This window comes from Terrapene carolina, unplaced genomic scaffold (genome assembly GCF_002925995.2).
Source record: "Terrapene carolina triunguis isolate 2854851 unplaced genomic scaffold, T_m_triunguis-2.0 Scaffold88, whole genome shotgun sequence".
In the NCBI taxonomy this organism is placed as follows: Eukaryota; Metazoa; Chordata; order Testudines; family Emydidae; genus Terrapene; species Terrapene triunguis.
The window spans coordinates 18,957,590-18,977,147 of NW_020664439.1; the positions used below are offsets into that span (position 1 = coordinate 18,957,590).

At 40.6% G+C, this 19,558-nt stretch overlaps 2 protein-coding genes and 1 long non-coding RNA gene across 8 annotated transcripts in view; 1 reads left to right on the forward strand and 2 right to left on the reverse strand.

Annotated features, from left to right (window-relative positions):
- XRN1 (5'-3' exoribonuclease 1) overlaps positions 1-7,137 on the reverse strand; it is an 82,480-nt gene extending 75,343 nt beyond the window's left edge. For all 6 annotated transcript variants that reach the window (XM_026649982.2, XM_026649981.2, XM_026649980.2 and 3 more), the window contains exon 1: positions 7,030-7,137. In XM_026649982.2, the coding sequence (XP_026505767.1) occupies positions 7,030-7,104 (75 nt within the window). In that variant the 5' untranslated portion in view covers positions 7,105-7,137. The remainder of the gene's footprint in view (positions 1-7,029) is intronic.
- A 154-nt stretch (positions 7,138-7,291) lies between these two features.
- On the forward strand, positions 7,292-9,482 carry LOC112114390. Its single transcript, XR_002908735.3, has 3 exons — positions 7,292-7,594; positions 8,887-9,041; positions 9,418-9,482. It is a non-coding gene; the product is annotated as an uncharacterized LOC112114390 (long non-coding RNA).
- Positions 9,483-12,310: 2,828 nt separating this feature from the next.
- Positions 12,311-19,558, reverse strand: part of ATR (ATR serine/threonine kinase) — an 87,070-nt gene continuing 79,822 nt past the window's right edge. The window contains exons 43-47 of the mRNA XM_024211093.2: positions 19,366-19,522; positions 18,994-19,147; positions 17,716-17,867; positions 14,469-14,574; positions 12,311-12,810 (exon numbers count right to left, since the gene is read on the reverse strand). Of these exons, the coding sequence (XP_024066861.2) occupies positions 12,637-12,810; positions 14,469-14,574; positions 17,716-17,867; positions 18,994-19,147; positions 19,366-19,522 (743 nt within the window). The 3' untranslated portion in view covers positions 12,311-12,636. The remainder of the gene's footprint in view (positions 12,811-14,468; positions 14,575-17,715; positions 17,868-18,993; positions 19,148-19,365; positions 19,523-19,558) is intronic.

Below are 19,558 nucleotides of genomic sequence, written 5' to 3' on the forward strand. Positions count from 1 at the left end.
CCCCCCCACACACACCCAGCCCTCTGCCCTGACCCCTGAACCCCCCCAGGTCTGGGGTCCCGGCTGCCAGCCCCTTGCCAGCCGGCGTCCCGGCTGCAGGCCCCGCTCAGCCCGCTGCTGGCCTAGGTGAACAGAACCCCAGGCTGGCAGCGGGCTGAGCAGGCTGGCAGCGTAAGATCAGCATTTTAATTTAATTTTAAATGAAGCTTCTTAAACATTTTGAAAACCTTGTTTACTTTACATACAATAGTTTAGTTATATAATATAGACTTATAGAGAGAGACCTTCTAAAAAACGTTAAAATGTATTACCGGCACGCAAAACCTTGAAGTGAATAAATGAAGACTCGGCACACCACTTCTGAAAGGTTGTCTACCCCTGTTCTAGGGGAACATTTCTGGGTTTGCGTTTATAATCCAGAATTCTAGATTTAGGAGAAGCAGAGTACTGGGGAGCATGGAGGAAAGGAAGAGGTAGAGGCAGGCTTAAGACAGAGGTAATACATCTCTAATCTCTAGCAATACCTAGCGTCTTGTTGGATATGGAGCTCGATCTGCAATGTATAAGAATGCAGCTGACGTATGGTGCTCACTAATTATTTTTCTGCACTTCCTGGAATGGCATTTAGTCTCTCTAATAAAGGAACTAATTTTGTGGTCTGAATAAAACTGCACGCCCAAAGTCCATCACATCCACACAGACACCAGCTCTCTAGTCCCAAGCGACAGCACTCTAAAAAGCTGCAAAACCTTGGTGATCCACATGCCCTTTTCACATGAAGCAGAACATATGGAAGGGTAGCAGATGACATTTTCTACATATGAAGATGCATGCTGTGATGAAATTTATAAATAATCATCTATGTTTTACATAGAAAATGCCTTTTATGCCCTCTCTCTTCTATCACGTTTTCTGCAAGAGCAAACAGAAGAAGAAACAACGTAGCCCTGTCCAGTAGTGCCCCCTCCCCCTTCCTCTCCTTCAAACAAAACAAACCCTTGCTTGTTTCTTCAGTATTTGAGTAGCTGGCCCAATATTTTACATCATTCTAGTATTCTCACTTATGAACTCTTCTGAATATAAGAGAACCACAGAGAAAAAGTATGTCTCACCTTCACATGTATTTAAACTGTTTGCATATAGCTCCTAGTATTTTGAATTTGTTAAAAGAACAGGAGTACTTGTGGCACCTTAGCGACTAACAAATTTATTAGAGCATAAGCTTTCGTGGGCTACAGCCCACTTCTTCGGATGCATATAGAATGGAACATATATTGAGGATATATATATACACACCTACAGAGAGCATGAACAGGTGGGAGTTGTCTTACCAACTCTGAGAGGCCAATTAAGTAAGAGAAAAAAAACTTTTGAAGTGATAATCAAGATAGCCCAGTACAGACAGTTTGATAAGAAGTGTGAGAATACTTACAAGGGGAGATAGATTCAATGTTTGTAATGGCTCAGCCATTCCCAGTCCTTATTCAATCCTAAATTGATTGTATCTAGTTTGCATATCAATTCCAGCTCAACAGTCTCTCGTTGGAGTCTGTTTTTGAAGTTTTTCTGTTGTAAAATAGCCACCCGCAGGTCTGCATTGAATGACCAGACAGGTTAAAGTGTTCTCCCGCTGGTTTTTGAGTATTATGATTCCTGATGTCAGATTTGTGTCCATTAATTCTTTTGCGTAGAGACTATCCGGTTTGGCCAATGTACATGGCAGAGGGGCATTGCTGGCACATGATGGCATATATCACATTGGTAGATGTGCAGGTGAACGAGCCCCTGATGGTCTGGCTGATGTGATTAGGTCCTATGATGATGTCACTTGAATAGATATGTGGACAGAGTTGGCATCGAGCTTTGTTACAAGGATAGGATCCTGGGTCAGTGTTTTTGTTCAGTGATGTGTGGTTGCTGGTGAGTATTTGCTTTAGGTTGGGGGGTTGTCTGTAAGCGAGGACAGGTCTGTCTCCCAAGATCTGTAAGAGTGAGGGATCATCTTTCAGGATAGGTTGTAGATCTTTGATGATGCGCTGGAGAGGTTTTAGTTGGGGGCTAAAGGTAACAGCTAATGGTGTTCTGTTATTTTCTTTGTTGGGCCTGTCTTGTAGGAGGTGACTTCTGGGTACTCGTCTGGCTCTGTCAATCTGTTTTTTCACTTCAGCAGGTCGGTATTGTAGTTTTAAGCACCTACAAGATCTCTATCAAGCATTCTTAAAACTACAATACCCACCTGCTGAAGTGAAAAAATATTACCAATATTACTCCTTCAACTTCAACAGAATTGCTCCCGACTGACACCAGCAAGAGAAGAGAATCAGGCCTTCATGTTTAATGGTTTCTATCTGCATGCAATACCTGCTCATTCTCTATTAAAATACTGTACACACTGGATAGCAAGTAGACTAGCATGTTGCTGGACTGTAGCAAATATAAAATAGTGAAACATGTCCAGTCTGAATTCAGTTTCATAATAGTCTTTGTAATTAAATGTTAGAATACAAATTATCCTGCATCTTTTTGCAATGAAGATAAATAGTGGGAAGAACACTTTACAATATTAAATTAGGCAAACATGTATTTGTACAATGTGTAAAGACAAAAATGTGAATAGTTCCAAGAAATAAACAGAACAGTTTCTCCTTGTAGTGATTAACTGAATGGGGAAAAAAAATCACACAGTACTTGCCAATTATTTAAAAGATATGCAGAATATGCCCTTCTTCCAACAACTATGGAAAACTATGATATAGTTAACATGACATCATTCTGCCTCCTACAGAATGTTTTTAGTTTGAGAGTTCAAAAGGAAGTAGCAGTAATAAAACCAAAATCAAATAACTAACACTAAAAATTTTATTGCTCTGATGGTAAAAGAGGATAAAATAAATTTTATGAGTCAATTAGACTTCGGAGGCTTTACTCAGTCAACCTGTCCACACTTGGTAATGCATAATGCCTCAGCAAATTCAATACAGAGAGCACCAAATTATTGATTACTAAAGCCCTAAATGTTCTGGTCATCAAAAATTAATGCTCCATCTTGCTCCAGTTCTTGACTTTGCACTCAGCCAACTGACCACCAGAAACTGTCAATCTGTAGAAGGCACCTCCCCTTCCGGTTCCAGAAAATAGACCGAGGGTGAACATTTCATAAATCAGTCTTTCTGCCAGATTCAAAAAGATCAAAACATAGTCTCTCTGGATATATAAGGAATTCTGGGGGTACTAAAAGTTAATTTTCTTTCCTTGAACGCATGGAAATATCTCTTGGTTGAATGATGGATAAAATACTCAGAGTTTTCCTTTATTCCTACTTTTTTCCATGTAAAGAGCCTTAAGATTGGTGGTAAAGTTATATAGAGTCAATCAGCCTATGAAAGTTGACCCCACAAAGAATCAATCTCCTAACCCTACAAAAAAGCCCACGGAGTCTCGAATTGCTGACATCAACAAGTCTCCCCAGGCTGTAAAGGACTGTATTCCCACAACCAACTTTATGCTGTGATGGTGCTTTGCAGGCTGGCTCCACAAAGGAAGGGGTGGGTGAGCAAGTAGGTTCATGCTAGTCCCTTTCCCTATTCCATCTGGTTCTGCTAGCAGTGGCTGCTGCTGAGTTTCTATTCTAGGAGGACACTAGGGCCTTCATAAAGGATATCAGATGATAAATTCTACACACTGATATGAATATGAATAAACCTAGTAATTAAGAGCGCTGAGTGAAGACTGCTTCTTTTTGTTCAGCAAGACTATAGTTAAAAGCAACATCCCCGACACTGGAAAAAAAAGTGGTACAAAAATTAGTTATAAATAACCAGAATGACTGTGTAGATACACGGGGCACTGTGCTAACATTTCAGAGTTCAAGCATTGGCTTATAAAAACATTTTTTTAATCTACTTCAGACAGAGCCTCTCTTTCACACAGAACATGTCAACTAACACATTTTAACAGTACTTTTTAGGTGTTGTCTCGACCAGGATTTGAAGGTATGATGTTAGCACGTGTTAGCTAACACAGTAACAAGTTCTTTAAGTCTAGTACAGACAAGGCACTGTATATTTTCAACAGCTGCTAGCTGGTTATATTAAAAGACCATTCTAACGATACACTTTTTATCCTACTGTTTCAAAGAAACAACTTACATAGTACAGCCCCAAAGAAGGCATAACTATATGGTTTTCTGCTTAAAAGCAGACTACTCTAAGTGCTCTAAAATCCACCACATGCTTACTTGGATTGTCTTGAAATTTGCTGTACCTGTGGTTCCTAAAAGTTTCCTAGTTCACGTTAATGTAGTCCTCTTCAAACAGGACTACATTAATGTGAACCAGGAACCTCTTAGTTCGTGCCCGCAACATCTAAACAGAGGAGTTACAGCGCAGTACTTTGGTGCACATTCCTATTCAGACCTCCATAGTCTAAACTGCATGGCCGTGTAGACATAGCTGAAGTCTTTACTAATCACTCAACTGATCTCAGTTACTTGGCATACTTCTTAGCTAATGCATAGCATTCAATGTTCCTTTGGGGAAGCAATACTGAAAAAGTTATTAATCTTAGAGTCTGTATCTACAGGTCGGCTTGTGCTCAATTGCTGAACCAAAGAGACTGAAATGCGCATATGTAGCAAGACTCTGTCAGAGTCAACAGCCAGAGAATTTTTTGGCAATCTGTTGTCACAGTAACTGGATGACTCAAGTGGACATGCTGTGACCATTAAACCCATGCACAGCTGAATGTGAGCCCTATCCATGGCAGCTTTCTGAGAATGTGTGTTGTACATGTTCCTTGCTCTCTGCCTGCATTCAGCAGGGAGCTTATTTTGGAATTTTTGTCGTGAGACCAAAATTTCTTGTTTAAGTGCAATATTTTAGTGTGCTCTAAAGTTCATGTAGTTTTAAAAATCAGTTTTCTAAGAGGCTTGTCCCACAGTTGGGAATGCAACTTTATTTTAAAAGGCATTTTAAACCATTTTTAAGTAAAGGATTCACTTACACTAGGCTATGTTAAGGAACTACTTTAACAACCACGTTGAATTTTAAACTTTGTTTGGTTCTGTCTACACTTTCTGGCTAAACTATGTTAGAAATTGGTTTAGTCAGAACCACATTTAAATGAGGAGAGGCTTAAGTGTCAACAATTATGATGCAACAGAAATCAAGGGCCTTGAGTGTACATACATTTGCTCCATGTGGAAGCCAGGTTCAGTTTAATTGAAAACTGTTATTAATCGATGACTTAAGCGAAACTAAAATAAAGCCAGGTCTACACCTAAAAGTTTTGTGGGCACGCTATCAAAAGGCCTAGCGTAGACAGTTATACTGATAAACATAGGGTGCTTTAGCCAATATAGCCTATTTTGCTCACTGAACTGGAATAAACTATACCAGCAGAAGTACTCTTTGGTAGTATAGTTGTATCTACACTAGAAGGGTTTTGCCAGTATAGCTAAACGAGAAAAGTTTTTTTAATTGTAGACAGCCTCATAAAAACCAAAATAAAAGTGTCTACAAAGCCTTCCGCACTGGTTTAACTAAACAGTTTAAAATCACACCTTATGTTAAGTTGGTGCAACTCTGAGCAGATAAAGTCAAAATGAACAAACAGTTGACTGGGAGTATGATGAAGCATCGTTAACAAACATTGTTTTATGCTTTCAACCCCCTCTGAGCATCCAGCATAGACTCTGGTAATTTCGAAGACTAGGATATTACTGCCCCTTTATCTAGGGCAGTGAATCTCAACCTGTGGCCCAACCAGCACACAACTTCAGCCCATGTGACATTCTCAGGGCCATACAGGTAGTATATATATTGTGTGGATGTGGCCTATATAACACAGAGAGCTGCATATGCAGCCCTAAATGATAAAAATGTTGAGAACCACTGATCTAGGACAAGAGGTTAGTAGTTTAATTGTCCTTTCATCTTTGAAAGTCTTTTCTGTTTTCCATTCTTTCCTCTTTCTAACTACTTAGGGTTTGTCTACTTGGGGAATTATTCCGGAATAGCTATTCCTGATTAGCTCCATGTGTGGATACTCCTTTTCCAGAATAAGAATGCCTTATTCTGAATTAGTTTAACATGATTTGGAATAAATCACTCTTATTCTGGAATAAAGGCATCCAGACATGGAGCTAATCAGGAATAGTTAATCTGCTTTAAATTCCTACCTTATTCTGAACTAATTTAAATGCATAGACAAGCCCTCCACCATCATAACTATATGATTTTCAACCTCTCTTTAATTTACTTTAAAATAATATGTAGCTATTCTAATAAACATCAACATGCTGACTACAGCACTATATGTCCACGTTTCCTAATCATATAATATTTAGATGTCTACTTTATTTACTTTTAGACCACCCTCAATTACTTAGATAGAAGCAGAGTTGGACAAAGGCTAAGCACTTTAAAAAACCCCACCATGATGTTGTCTTCTACATCCAAGCAATGCTGTCAAGCAAAACAGCTGCAGTCTATCTTTTGAAAGGCGCCTTCCAAACGTACCTAGAGGGGTTGCTGGTGAAGCTAGTGCGGGTTGCTAGCAAGTTTATTATGCCGTGTAATAAAAGGCCAAACAAAGAAGCTGCTGAACTAGTCCTAGACGTGTTCCGGGAAAGGAAAATAAATCAACGAACATAAGCGGGAAGGCGACTAGCAGGCACTGCTCTCCCCATAACGGCAGGGCTGGCACCTGCCCCAGCCTCCCAGCAGCTGTGTTTGCGGAGGCGTGTCAGCGGGGCCCGCTTCAGAGCTCGCTCCCTGGCACCGTGGCCTGCGGGGAACCCTCGGGAGCGACCTGGCTCCTCACAGGGACGAGGCAGGTCAGCGCAGTGCCAGAGAGCCGGGCACGAGCCCGGAGCCGTTAGCGGTGCCGGGCCCGCGCTGGCTCCCGGCCGCCCTCTGCTGTGAGCTGGCTGCGGCGAAGCACTGGGACACCCTCCCGTACCCGGAGAGCGGCTGGGACAAGGCGGGTGCGCACCCCCCAGCCCGCTACCCCCAGCCCAGCGCCGCTCACCTGATGCTCCTTCAGCACCTGGCTGAGGCAGGGATACCGCTCCGAGACCCACCGGTAGAACTTGGGGACCCCCATGGCCGCCGCCTATCCCAGCCCGACCGGACCCAAACAGCCCTTCCCCCGCAGCCGGCTTCCTTCCGGCGCGTCCTACTGACAGCCAGGCCGCCCAGCCACCACAGAGAGCGGCGCAGAGCGGCTCTGCTCCACCCATAGAGACTGAGGCAGAGACAGAGCGTCTTTCCTCACAACCTTCTCTCCCCTGCGGGCAGGTGCAGGAGCTCGCTCCCTCCCCCCACCCGCAGGGAGACGAGCCAGCGCAGCCTGCCGGCCGGGCGCCCCCGACTCTCGTGAGTGACCCCATCCTGAATGTGCCGGTGCGGCCTCCGCGCTGGGATAGCGCAGACCTGCCGGGGTTAGCCCGTTCGGGGCGGCAAGGGGCCACCGCGTCAGTGAGAGACCCTGCCCTCTCTGCCTCGACCGCCGGTGTAGCAGCCCAAACTCAAACTGCTCCCTGGCAGAATTTCCTGTACCACTACACCGGCGCTGCGGTTAGTGAGTCGCAAAGGTGAGGTATGGACGTGTGAGGTACGGACATCTGTCCACCAGCAGCTGGGCACAAGCATATCCACCAGCAGGAGCCCCACCGTGGGTACAAGTTTCAGGGCCGCCCAGAGGTGCGGGCAAGTGGAGCAATTTGCCCCAGGCCCCATAGGGGCTCCGCGAGCCCTGGCCCATCGGCCATCCGGGTCTTCAGCAGTATTTCGGCGGCGGGGGACCCTTCAGTTGCTCCGGGTCTTTGGTGGCGGGTCCTTCAGTGCTGCGGAAGACGTGGAGCGACTGAAGGGCCCCCCGCCGCCGAAATGCTGCCAAAGACCCGGACCGCTGCTGGGTGAGTACAAGTGTCACAGCTCCCCTGCTTTGCCCCAGGCCCCCTAAATCCTCTGGGCAGCCCTGACAAGTTTGGGTCCATAAGCGGGCAAGGCTCTTTAGCGGCCCATAGCAAGACATCAGCCAAGTGCTGCCATAGGGACAATGATCTATGTGAGCCTTGCAAAACTGGTATGAAAATGTACAAACCCATGTGCCATTCATCCACCTTCCCCTATAATGCTTGTACAAAACCAAACCCCACTCACCCTGGTTGAGTGGAGCTTGCCTATGCTAGGGAAACACCTGAAACTGTTCCCCTGCTTAACAAAGGCCTAAGCAATGCTAAGAGCTCAGCTGCAGGTAACTCAATGGCTACAGCTGCTGTGCTCAGCACCATGCTATCTAACCCTGCTGGGAAAAGAGCTAATAAACAGGATGCTGAAAACAGCATTAGCAATCAAGAAGCTTTTCAAAACTTTTCCAGGTGCAGATCAGGCCTGGGGAGCAGAATGTTGCAAGGCAGATCTAAATAAGGAGCTGAGCTAGATATGAACCAAGGACTGGAAGACTCCCATTAGGTTTCCTGGATCACTGAGTTACTTACACCAGGGATCTGCAACCTTTGGCACACGGCTCACCAGGGTCAGCCCCCTGGTGGGCCGGGCCGGTTTGTTTACCTGCCGCGTCCGTAGGTTAGGCCGATCGCGGCTCCCACTGGCTGCGGTTCGCCGCTCCAGGCCAATGGGGGCTGCGGGAAGCGGTGCAGGCCAAGGGATGTGCTGGCCCTGAGAAGTGTCCTGGGACCTTGCTTTGGTCATGTTGTCATGTCACCTGGTACTAAACACCATCTTGGACTTCTAGTGATTTTCCACTAAAAGGAGGGGGAGGTCAAGACTGGGAAACAAAAGATTCTGGCCTTATGTAAAGTCTAAGTAAGGCTGGGGAGTAAATTGATCTTGGTTCACTCTTCACTGAATCCCCACACAGGATGACAGCTGGAAAGATCTAAGAAAGGACGAAAGACACCGGGGGGAAGATGAGCCCTGTCTGGAAAAGGGATCTGGTCTCTGAATATGGTGTCTGAAGATTTAAGCTGCAAGCAGGGTAGCTAACCTGCATTCTGCCCAAAAGCAACATTTAGGGTGAGAAATTACTTTCTTGAAACCAGTCTCTAAGATTTTAAGCTTCGTATTTGTGTTTTATTTGCTTAGTAATCTGCTTTGTTCTGTTTGCTATCCCTTATAATCACTTAAAATCTGTCTTTGTAGTTAATAAACTTGTTTTTATTATAAAACCCAATTTGTGCAATTTATAATTTAAAACTGGGGCAAGAAGTTGTGCATATCTTCCTCCACATTGAGGGAGGGGGTGAATTTATGAGCTTACATTGTATAGAGTTCTCTACAGTGCAAGACATTATTATTTTGGGTTTATACCCCAAAGGAGGTGTGCATGTGAATGTCCAAGCTGATTCCTCCCACACAGAGCTAATCTCAGTGTCTCTGTGTTCACTTGCAGCTGGGTGTTTACCTACCTGTGTGTATGCTGGAGAAAGCTTGAGGGCCTGGCCCAGCTAAGACAGGAGAAACCCAGGTTGGTGGAACTGGCAGAACGAGTGGTACCCTAGCACATCGGGTGGCATCCCAGATGGGAGGTCTAACCTGTCACAGTGGGATTGTTTCCAGCTTCTTCCTATCATAGGCACTGGTCATCAGTTGTGTGCAGAAGTTCCTTTTCCCTCCTGCACAGTTGTGCAGAGTGCTGCACAGCACCTTTTACATTGATATCATGGAGGCATCAGCTAGGCTCATGCCCAGCAGAAAATACAGCTTTGCAGCATCACTCTGTGCTGTGACTACAGCACAGTGGGTTCCCCTGTAGCTTTTGGTCACTTGGCCTTATGGTTTCTGTTCCCAGGAAGAGGCTACCCTTTCACCAACCTACCCAGAAGGGTTCTCCGTTGGCTACCTTAAGGAGGACAGAAGAGGAATTAGAAGGGAAAGGAGGAAATACCACGGATGAAGGGTACCAGGGAGAGATGAGATATTGAATTGAGAGAAGAAACCAGCATCTGTACACAAGGTTTTGGGGATGACTGCATAAGAAGCAGAGAATGGAGAAGGAAACATCTGAAAAACACACAAATTCCTTTAAAAATTAAAAAAGAGAAAGTAGAGAAACAGAAGGAACAAATAAATAAGGCAATACTGAAGAGGATATAGGTATTTAGAAAAAACGGCTCATAAGGGACTGGGTAGAAACTGCATAGTTAACTATAGTTCTAGTTCAAACGTATAGATCTTAATCAGAATATGTAAAACAGTATAAGAACCTCCAAGCTAGCTTTAGCTCGACAGTGTTATTTACATTTCAATCTGATGTATCATACATCACCACCTTATTGTAGTACAAAAATTACCCAGCATAGGATCCAAGTGATGGCATTTTAAAAACAAATATACCTGGAAGCAGGTTTGGGCAAGTTAATGTATTCACAGGACAGCATTAATTCATTTCAGCATCATCTTTAATGTTCTCTTATTTTAGATGACCGTCCAGGTTCCCAGGAGAACAATGGCGAAAAGATATTTACAGTTCTGCATAGTATTTAAATTCAGAGGGGCATTGCAACCTATTTGAAATTCAGATTAACTAGGAATGACTGTTTGCATCTGGCTGCAGAACAATAGCTGCTACATAAAGGACTATTACACATGTATACCTGCCTCTTAACAGAAGAAACTTTCAAAAATTATATACTAGATTTGCCACAATATTTTCTAGCCCAGTGTCGCACAGTTAATACTTCCTTTTGTTACTGATTTAGGAAGCACTCTGGACATTTGTTTCTCCCATCAGTGAAAATTGAATATATTCAAAAACACATTACTTACTTTTGTTTCTAGAAAAACTGTCTCTGACTTGAGTGGGAAATAACAGGGGCCGGAAAATTGCTTCACATGGGAAAACCTACAAGAAAGCAATGCGAAATAGATTTGCCAACAGTGGAGGAAACAAGGGGTTCTGTCCAGATGCTAAAAGCAGGGGGTCCTGTGCCTGTGCAATGACTCTGAGGGGCTGCTCTTTCTGCAGCAATGGAGTTACTGTGCTAAAGATTCCTCTAACCACTTCTCTACGTTTTCCCTTAATTGGGTTTCACAGTATGGCAGGCTGGGGCAAGGACATTAGTGCAGCTTCAGTATACATTAACATTTTGGCAGATTCCCCACATTATGGTGGTGGACATGAGTTTGCCCCTCCCCACCAACAAAAAGATCTCTATGGTGAAGGGACAGTAACACAAAGGCCCCTCAATCTCTTTACTTTCAGAAGGATGGAGATCCAGGCGTGCGTGGAGGGGCTATTCTGTGCACAGATCCCAAGGAATGATTCTCTCCATTATAATGTATTACTCCTACTGCACCATATATGTTCATGACACTTCATAGACAAATTCTAGATCTCTGCCCCAAAGAGCTTAATTTAAGTTAGATAATACATATGCAAAGAGCAGGGAATTAGAATACAGGCCATTTGATTACTTTAATTCAGATTATGTATGCACCTTGTAATTCTAGGTGGGGTTTTTTTAGTGGGGGTGGGAAATGGGAACAGTAGAGATGGAGTGTTATTTTCAAATGGTGCTCAGAGGCAATAATGGTCATAGTATAACACATTTCATTCTATTTGGGTTCTTAATGGAAGGCTATAAAAAGTGTTTCTGTGGGGGCTGAGGACTTTCTCAAAGTAAGGTGGGGTTGAGTGCACAAAATGATGTTTTCTAGCATAGGGGAGGGGTGTAAAACAAGAAAGTACAAGTAAAAGAAGGAAATTAAGGGCATGAATGATCTCAGTCACTTCAGAAGGCTAAATCAGGAAATGCTATTGTCTTCAATTGGAGGAGTTTGTGTGTTATAAACCTGCCTCTTGGTGACACACGCCATATTATGCTCTAGTGGGTGGTTTAGAGGAATGAAAATAGGTCAGACAGGTACTACTAGTTGATACAATAGTTTGAAATGCCTGAGGGCTTCCCATGAGCAATAGCAAAACTTCACAGAAACCTAGGTGAGAATGAATATCTTGCAAAAAGGTTTCTAGTTTTGGAAAACCCCTCTGAAATAGGTACATGAATACAGTTACAGCTAAAAATCCCATTTCAACCATGTTGATATAAAATTCCATTTTATATACATTCTCTTTTTTAATATCAACTCTTGTCTCCTACAAAAGAAATTAATTAGAAATAGAATAAGTTTATCTCCCTCCCTTAAAAAATATATATAAAACATTTTATAAAGCTAATTTGACCCTGCTTAGATGTGGGAGTATACATACACATTCATAAATATTGCAGATGAATGCAAGTATATAGGAAACCACACACCTGCATCATTGAGATGACTGTATATTCTGTTTAGTAGTTCATTTATTGTATTCTGTATACATAAAACAGAGTCTCCATAAATACAAATATCTATGTATAAATGTATGTATCTTCAAACTCATACAATGCACTGAGTGCATTTATATTCGTATACAACATACACAGCATATGTACTACAACTATATAGTATATATTACATAGACTGCATATTAAGTTGCAATATAGATATGCACAAAATCAGAAATCAACAAAAGTAGTAATTGTAGAAAATATTACAGTGACTAAAAGAATTCAACAACGTTTTGTTTAAAAAAAAAAATTATAGCAGCATAAGTTGTGAAGGCAGTATTTCACATATATGGAGCCCAGCCCATGTACATCTGGCAGAGCAGGTTCTCATTGTTTGCTTCTTGAATAAGGTAATGAACATGCCCTTCAATAGACAAGGGCAATCCTTTTACCCGGTTCCTAGTCTTAATCACACCCTGTAGCCGCTGTTCTATGTCAAGGACATGAGTCTTGGCCTACGAACAAGGAAAAAGAAAACTTAAAATTCACATGTCCATACATTTGTCACATCTGTAACAGAAACAGTTCCTGTTCTTCCAAATAAAATTTTGGACAATTACAGCATGTATTCCAGATCCCACATAAATAGATTTAATATACAAATATCTATGAACTTTTTCTGAAAATAGTTTGAAGAAAATGAACAAAGTAAATCATTCTCAAGGACTGATTGCTTGTTGGGCAAGCTATAGCCTTAGCATTACTTTTACAAGACCTTATCAAAGATTGAATAAGCTATTGCACCACCTCTTGAAACAGGTAGCAATGAAATGTGGTTTATCCTATATAAATCCTTTCATTATCACAATATGTATATGGCTCAGTAACACAGAGGCCAAGAATCAACTGTAGTCAAAAAAGTATGTTCCAGAAAACGTTCAAACATATTACGTTCAGAAAAGCAATTTTTTTCTGAAAATGGTGGGTTTTTGTTGTTGTTTTTTTTGACTGATCTAGTGTGGGCCAGATTGGAAGAGTTTTCCTCTGATGTCAAAAAATGAGTCTGCAAGTATGAACTAGACTTGAGCCAAATAAAGTATTTTGACTAATTCTCAACAATGAAAACAGGCAAAACACACAACTATTATGCCATACACATACACTTACACTGAAAGAAGCTATATATTCCTTAATAAGATCACTCATTCATTTATCTTGTATATTGTATAACACACAAAAAACTACATTAAAAGAACAGTAAGACTGTAAGGTCAAGCTCTTAAGATTAGGAAATGCCAGAATTAAAGTTGGCTGTACAAACTTACTTCAGTCCCCTTATACTAACTCAGCCCCATTATGATACAGACTTTAATTACATGCTTGATGCTGCTCACATACCCTTTCCCCCCCCACAGGATCTCATATCTTGGAATCTCTTGCTTACATTATCCAAATTTAGATCATGAACTCCAGCCTCGTCCCCATAAGGCACAGAAATTTTCAAGACAATCCATGTAAGCATGTGAATTTTACAGTACTTAGAAGAGTGGACCTTTGAACAGACAATGCTGCTCAACCATAATTACTGCAGAACTGGCACTCCCTAATAATGTTCTTTTAATGTAGTTCTATGTGTGTAACTTGCTACGTTGTTAAAAGAGCAAGAGACTCCATTCCAGACTCTGAGCAAGAGACGGTTCCATTCCAGACTCTGGAGGGGACTGTGCTCTACTGGGTTAAGATACACTGATGGTAGAAACAGCGGAATCCATAGCACAGACAGGGCTCAAGTGGCATCATCACCATGTCATCTAGTAGCTTTGGATAACGTGTTGGTAAAAATGCATGAGCCCTCTCTACACTACAGCTTCCATGACAGATGGAGCTGCACTTATGGGTCCTAATTTTACCAGTATAGACACAGCCTTAGAGAATGATGCTAAAAAGGTACAGTAGGTCTCATGAAGGTTTTTATTGAAATATCAGTCTCATATTTTAAGGATTAAACAACAGCAAAGAGATATTTAATAAAAAACAGCTGGAATAGGTTTAGAAGAAAAAAACCCAGGAAAGTAAAGCTTGGCATAAATTAGAACAAAACAATTGATGATACTGTGAAATATAAAATAATGAAATGTTAGTTCTAGAGTAGATCAAACTTCTTGCAACTGACCTTTTCATTGACAACTTCCCCAGTTTCATTCACCTGTGCTTTTGTATTACCTTTCACTGGTTTACTCCACTCTACAAGGGGATCATGGATAAAAGTCTTCAAGACACTAAAAACATACAAACAAAATAAGTGTTCATTATGTGGGAAAAGGATTAGTTATAAACTTCTTTTGACCATGAAAAATTAAATAGAATCTTTTGACTATTAACTTCAATTTTTAAAATGCAAGACACTTTTTCTGTTTGCTAAAATAAAACATTACTGCTTAATATTCATAATTAATCATCTATAATTCTTTATTTCCTAAAGGAAGAAAAAACATTAATGAAGTCCCTCCTTTTATTTTAAAGAGTCTATTTCCTTTACAGTTCTCTCCACAGTATCACTACTGGTAATTTCATAAAGGTTAGCTTTGTCCATGACTGCAGTCATAAACAACACAATTATTCTTTTGAATCTGATCTTGTATCCTCTAAGAGCAGTTTTTGCAATTAAAATAACAGAGCAGCATACCTTTCAGAAGGCAGTAAAAATAATAGCTTTATTACTCATCTGGATAGGTTAGTGGAACAGTAATGTAACTGACAGCCCTCAGAACATGAGCTATCTTCCGTGTTTCTCTGAGTAAAGATCTTAAATGTGTTCTCAAGTTAATGAACAGTCTAGTGAAATATGTAGCAAGTGTGTGGCAACTCCAGGAAGTAAAAGCAGATTACAGAACATCCAATTTAAGCACGAATCCTCTACAGACTCTTAGTCTGTATTACAATTATTCCATCATGATCTAAATATTGGCAGGCCAAATGCTCAGAAATGGGATACAAGCACAAAGGAATAAGGACACTCTATGCCTGTCATCACTACTGCGCATCACAGATTCAACTCACAATGGATCAAATTTTGGTGCCCTTAACCAGACAAAACTAACATTTATTTAATGGACATTTTGTATAATGAAGGACTCCACCGTTTGGCTCCAAGTGAATATTAAATATAAAAACTGCCATTTTAATGAGAACTGCTACCCTTCATAGCTCCCCAAAAATTCTTTCAATAAGATTACTACTATCTGTTGCTAGCTTTAAAAAACACATTAAACTCTTTTACATAATGTTTTCTAGAGAAAAATTAAATGATTCTTTTAACATGCAACAATACCACCACAAACAAAATTAACATTTGTTAAAGAGAACTGAAGAAAACCTGTCGTCAAATCAATGGTCTCCATTTATCCCCTATGTCTGGACTTCAGTTTGAAAAAATGTGGGAGTCAGCATTCAGCCAAATTTTTATGCCACTTGTGATAGAGGTGCATAATGTTTAATATATAAAATAATACACTGAAACCTGCACTAAGAATCTTCTCCACGCTGACTTATGCAACCATTGAAAATTATCCAAGGTTTTCAGTACAGTTTGTGCCTTAGAAAGTCACCTGGTACGAGGTAACTTTGTTTTTGCTGTTCCATTGGGTAATGGTGCAAGATGGACTTCATGGTATCTGTTTTGAAGGTATTTTATCCTTATTTTGGACTTGGAATGTGTAACTAATCCTGCATAGACAATACTGAAATATGGGTTGAAGCAACTTCAGGATGTGTGTCACTGGAGCAAGACCATACACTCAAGCCAAAAGTTTAGAAATTTAAAAATGTTGGACTCACTCTCAGGGTGAGAAGGCTACTAAGAAAGTTTCAGTTTTACACTCCAGAGTAGCAGCAGATAATGGGTCAGATCTTTTGCAAGCCTCTTTGCCCTGAACTAGGTGACTGTGACGCATGGCTAGAAAGGGTTAAACATCCTGCAAAATAAATAACCCTCAAAAGACATGCGGGGAGATAATGTTTGTGTTTTTGTGTATTTACATATGTATGAGTAGGGTCAACAATGTAATCAACAGTCCCTGTCTATGCTGTATTCTGATAATTCAGAGGTCAAAAGAACATCCTATCATTTAAATGAATTGTAAACCTGGGATATCTCTGTATTCATCTCTCTTTGAAATGTATAACAAATTATCTGTGAATGGTGGAGGAACAAGCAAACTTCCTTATGTTAATTCTATACCTAAGTACCGGTGATGGACCTCCTTCAAAGTCATGCTAATTACCTTTTGAACTCCCAACTCCTCAAAAGACATGAAATTGTATAAAAGATCCTTGGGTCCTGATTCTGTCATCTCAGATCTGCTTAGGCTTCATCAGGGGAAGTTTGAGTCACAAGACTGAGGTCCCCATTATGCTGGTTTGCCCTGAATATGAGATTTGGACATTGGACTACAACCTATGAACTATTTCTGAAAGAACTCTTTGCAACTACAAAGCTCACCATCTATCCTATGAATCTGAACCTCAGTGAATTGAACTCATGTCTAGATGTATATATTGATCTTCTAACCATACTCTCTTTCTGTTGTTTTTAAATAAATTTTAGTTTAGTTAATAAGAATTGGCTGTAGCGTGTATTTGGGTAAGAGGTGAAACATTCATTAACCTGAGAGATAATGTGTCCGATCCTTTGGGATTGGCAGAACCTCTTCTTTTATATGATGAAATAAGATTTACAGAAATTTTCATCATATCTGACATGGGTATCTGGATGGAGGCCTGAGGCTGGACCACTTCAAGGGAACTGTGTTGTTTGGACTTCTGAGTAACGAGTAAGGTAATAAAGAAGCTGTTTTATGCTGGCTTGGTAAATCTAAGTAGTGGAATATCCACCAGCTTTATGGGGATTGTCTGCCCCATTCTTTGCAGTTCACCCTAATTGAGTGATCATAGCTGGCCCCCATTGGGACCTCGGTCACCGTGACTTACAGCTTTCTCAAACAGGCAGCCAAGGATTCCCCCAGTACCTGAGAAGAGCAATGCAGCTGAGGATCTAGCTCAAAAGAACTAAGCAGAAGAGGGTTAAAGCAGAGACAATTTGAGGTAAATAAAAACTAAAAGTTATATTTTGAGAACAACCAGAAGTTTAGTATAAGACTGTAAAACTTCTATCCACAGTAAACCTTGGTACTTTTTCTTATTACTAGTTAGAAAGTAACTCTACAGTTAACAAAATGTGTTGACTAGCTATACAGTTTTATACATAAAGTGCATGTCAGACTCAATCTGTGCTACTGGAAGAGAAGTTTTTTCTCTCTCCAAAATAACTGGCTCAGGGACCAGCAGTTAACATTTCAAGTTTATATCATAAACTAGATAATTTTATTATAAAAACCTCTTAAATACGGATTGCTATGTACCTCATTAGAGGTTCTCTCTGATCACGCATTAGCCTCATTGTGACTTCACAAGCTCTTCGGAAGAGACCTTCTGTTCCCATTGGACCCATTCCATTCACCATATTATGAGTGAGGCGAAAAGGTACAATTTCTGGAACGTCAAAAGTTTCCCCCTGCAAATTAATAAAAAGTTAATTAAATCTGAAGTTAACTTCAGAACAGTTTTTCTGATTTATTATTTCTATCAAGTTTCTTTTCCAAATTGTATGTCAGACCACTGCAGGCCAAACAACTAACTTATCTTGCCTAACTATTGCCATTAGAGTAAACCAAATTCAGGTGATTCTGGCATAGAATTGAATTGGGTTATGTCAGCATTGCTTCTGGAGGTCTCATCCTAGCTAGCAGACATTTGGCCATATCACAAGTCCATCTCACCATTTAGGAAAATTTGGCATGAGCAAAGGATTGATATGGGATATAGAATAATAAAGGTGACAAAGACTAGGAGTTTGGTGAAAGATTGATGAGAACTACCAAAAATTCTTTAATGTTTTCTGTTTTAAATCATACACCAGCTTTCAAGATTTAAATTTTATCTTTGTTCCACCACCTCAGGCAAGTTCTGATGATAGTTTTAAAATCCTCACTATTCTCATAATTTATAGATACATAGTCAAAACATTTTGTTTTAAAAACAAGGTTGAATAGGACCAACAAGGCCAAATGGTTGGCACTGAAGATTTAACAGGGCAACTAGCTGAACAGGAGCCATATTACATATTTCTGAATTAAGCCAAACACCAACTAGATTGTCCAATAGAAATACCAAAACCCATTCTGCCCACAGTTAAAAAGAAAACGCCACTTTCTTCCTCGGCAAATTCTCTTTTGAGTGACTGAGGTACAAAACTACATTATTCACAACAGCAGTGACAGACAGAAAGAAAGACAGACAGACTAATTGGAATGTTTTGTAAACATTGAGCAAGTACTCTGACGTGTGCTGACATTTTAGTGCATCCAAAGAAAGCTCATGTGATGCTGCCTGAACAAAAGACTGCTTTAATTATCACGGCATATAGGACAATAATGCCTTTGTGTAAGATTTTTTTTCCATTGGCTATATAGGTTTATATACTTTAAAGCATCTGAATAGGAAACACAATGATATATGAATATCATGATAGATATTCTGAGTCTCAAAATAAAAGAAATACTGAAAAAGCAGGAGAAATTTGTGGATTTTGAACTTACAAGTGTTTAAAAAATAAGCAAGATCAGCAAGACATTTCCTACCTTATTGAACAAACAGTTGAAGTCCACATGCACACATTCACCAGTCAAAGAATCAAAAAGAATATTTTCACCATGGCGGTCTCCCAAGCCCAGTATGTAACCAACCATTGACATCACTGCAGTGGAACGACAATAGGCTGATCTGCTACTGTACCTACAGAAAATAAGGATCCAATGTAAAAACCTAGGATCACTTGCCCTTGCACAACCTTTTAGACAATTCAGAGCTTTTAAATAGCTTTTGTGCTTTATGTGAAAAGCTCCAGTCTTATTTTGCTTAGTACATATTTCATTTTCTATCTGCTTTATCTTCATTTACATTTTGTGAAAATAAACTAGTGTCATTAAGCTAACATGATCACAGCAACTGACCATAAAGTAGGATCAGGGAATGTTCTCAGAAACCATTCATGAAAAATAGGAGGATGTCGGGGCAGAAGAGTTTCTTTGAACATTTTCAGCTTTTCAGATAAAGGTGCTGACTTCGGAAGCATGTGTTGCCGTAGCTCCTTTCCAGTCATATAGACTCCTGTAAAAGATTTCAATCAGATGTAACAAACCAAGT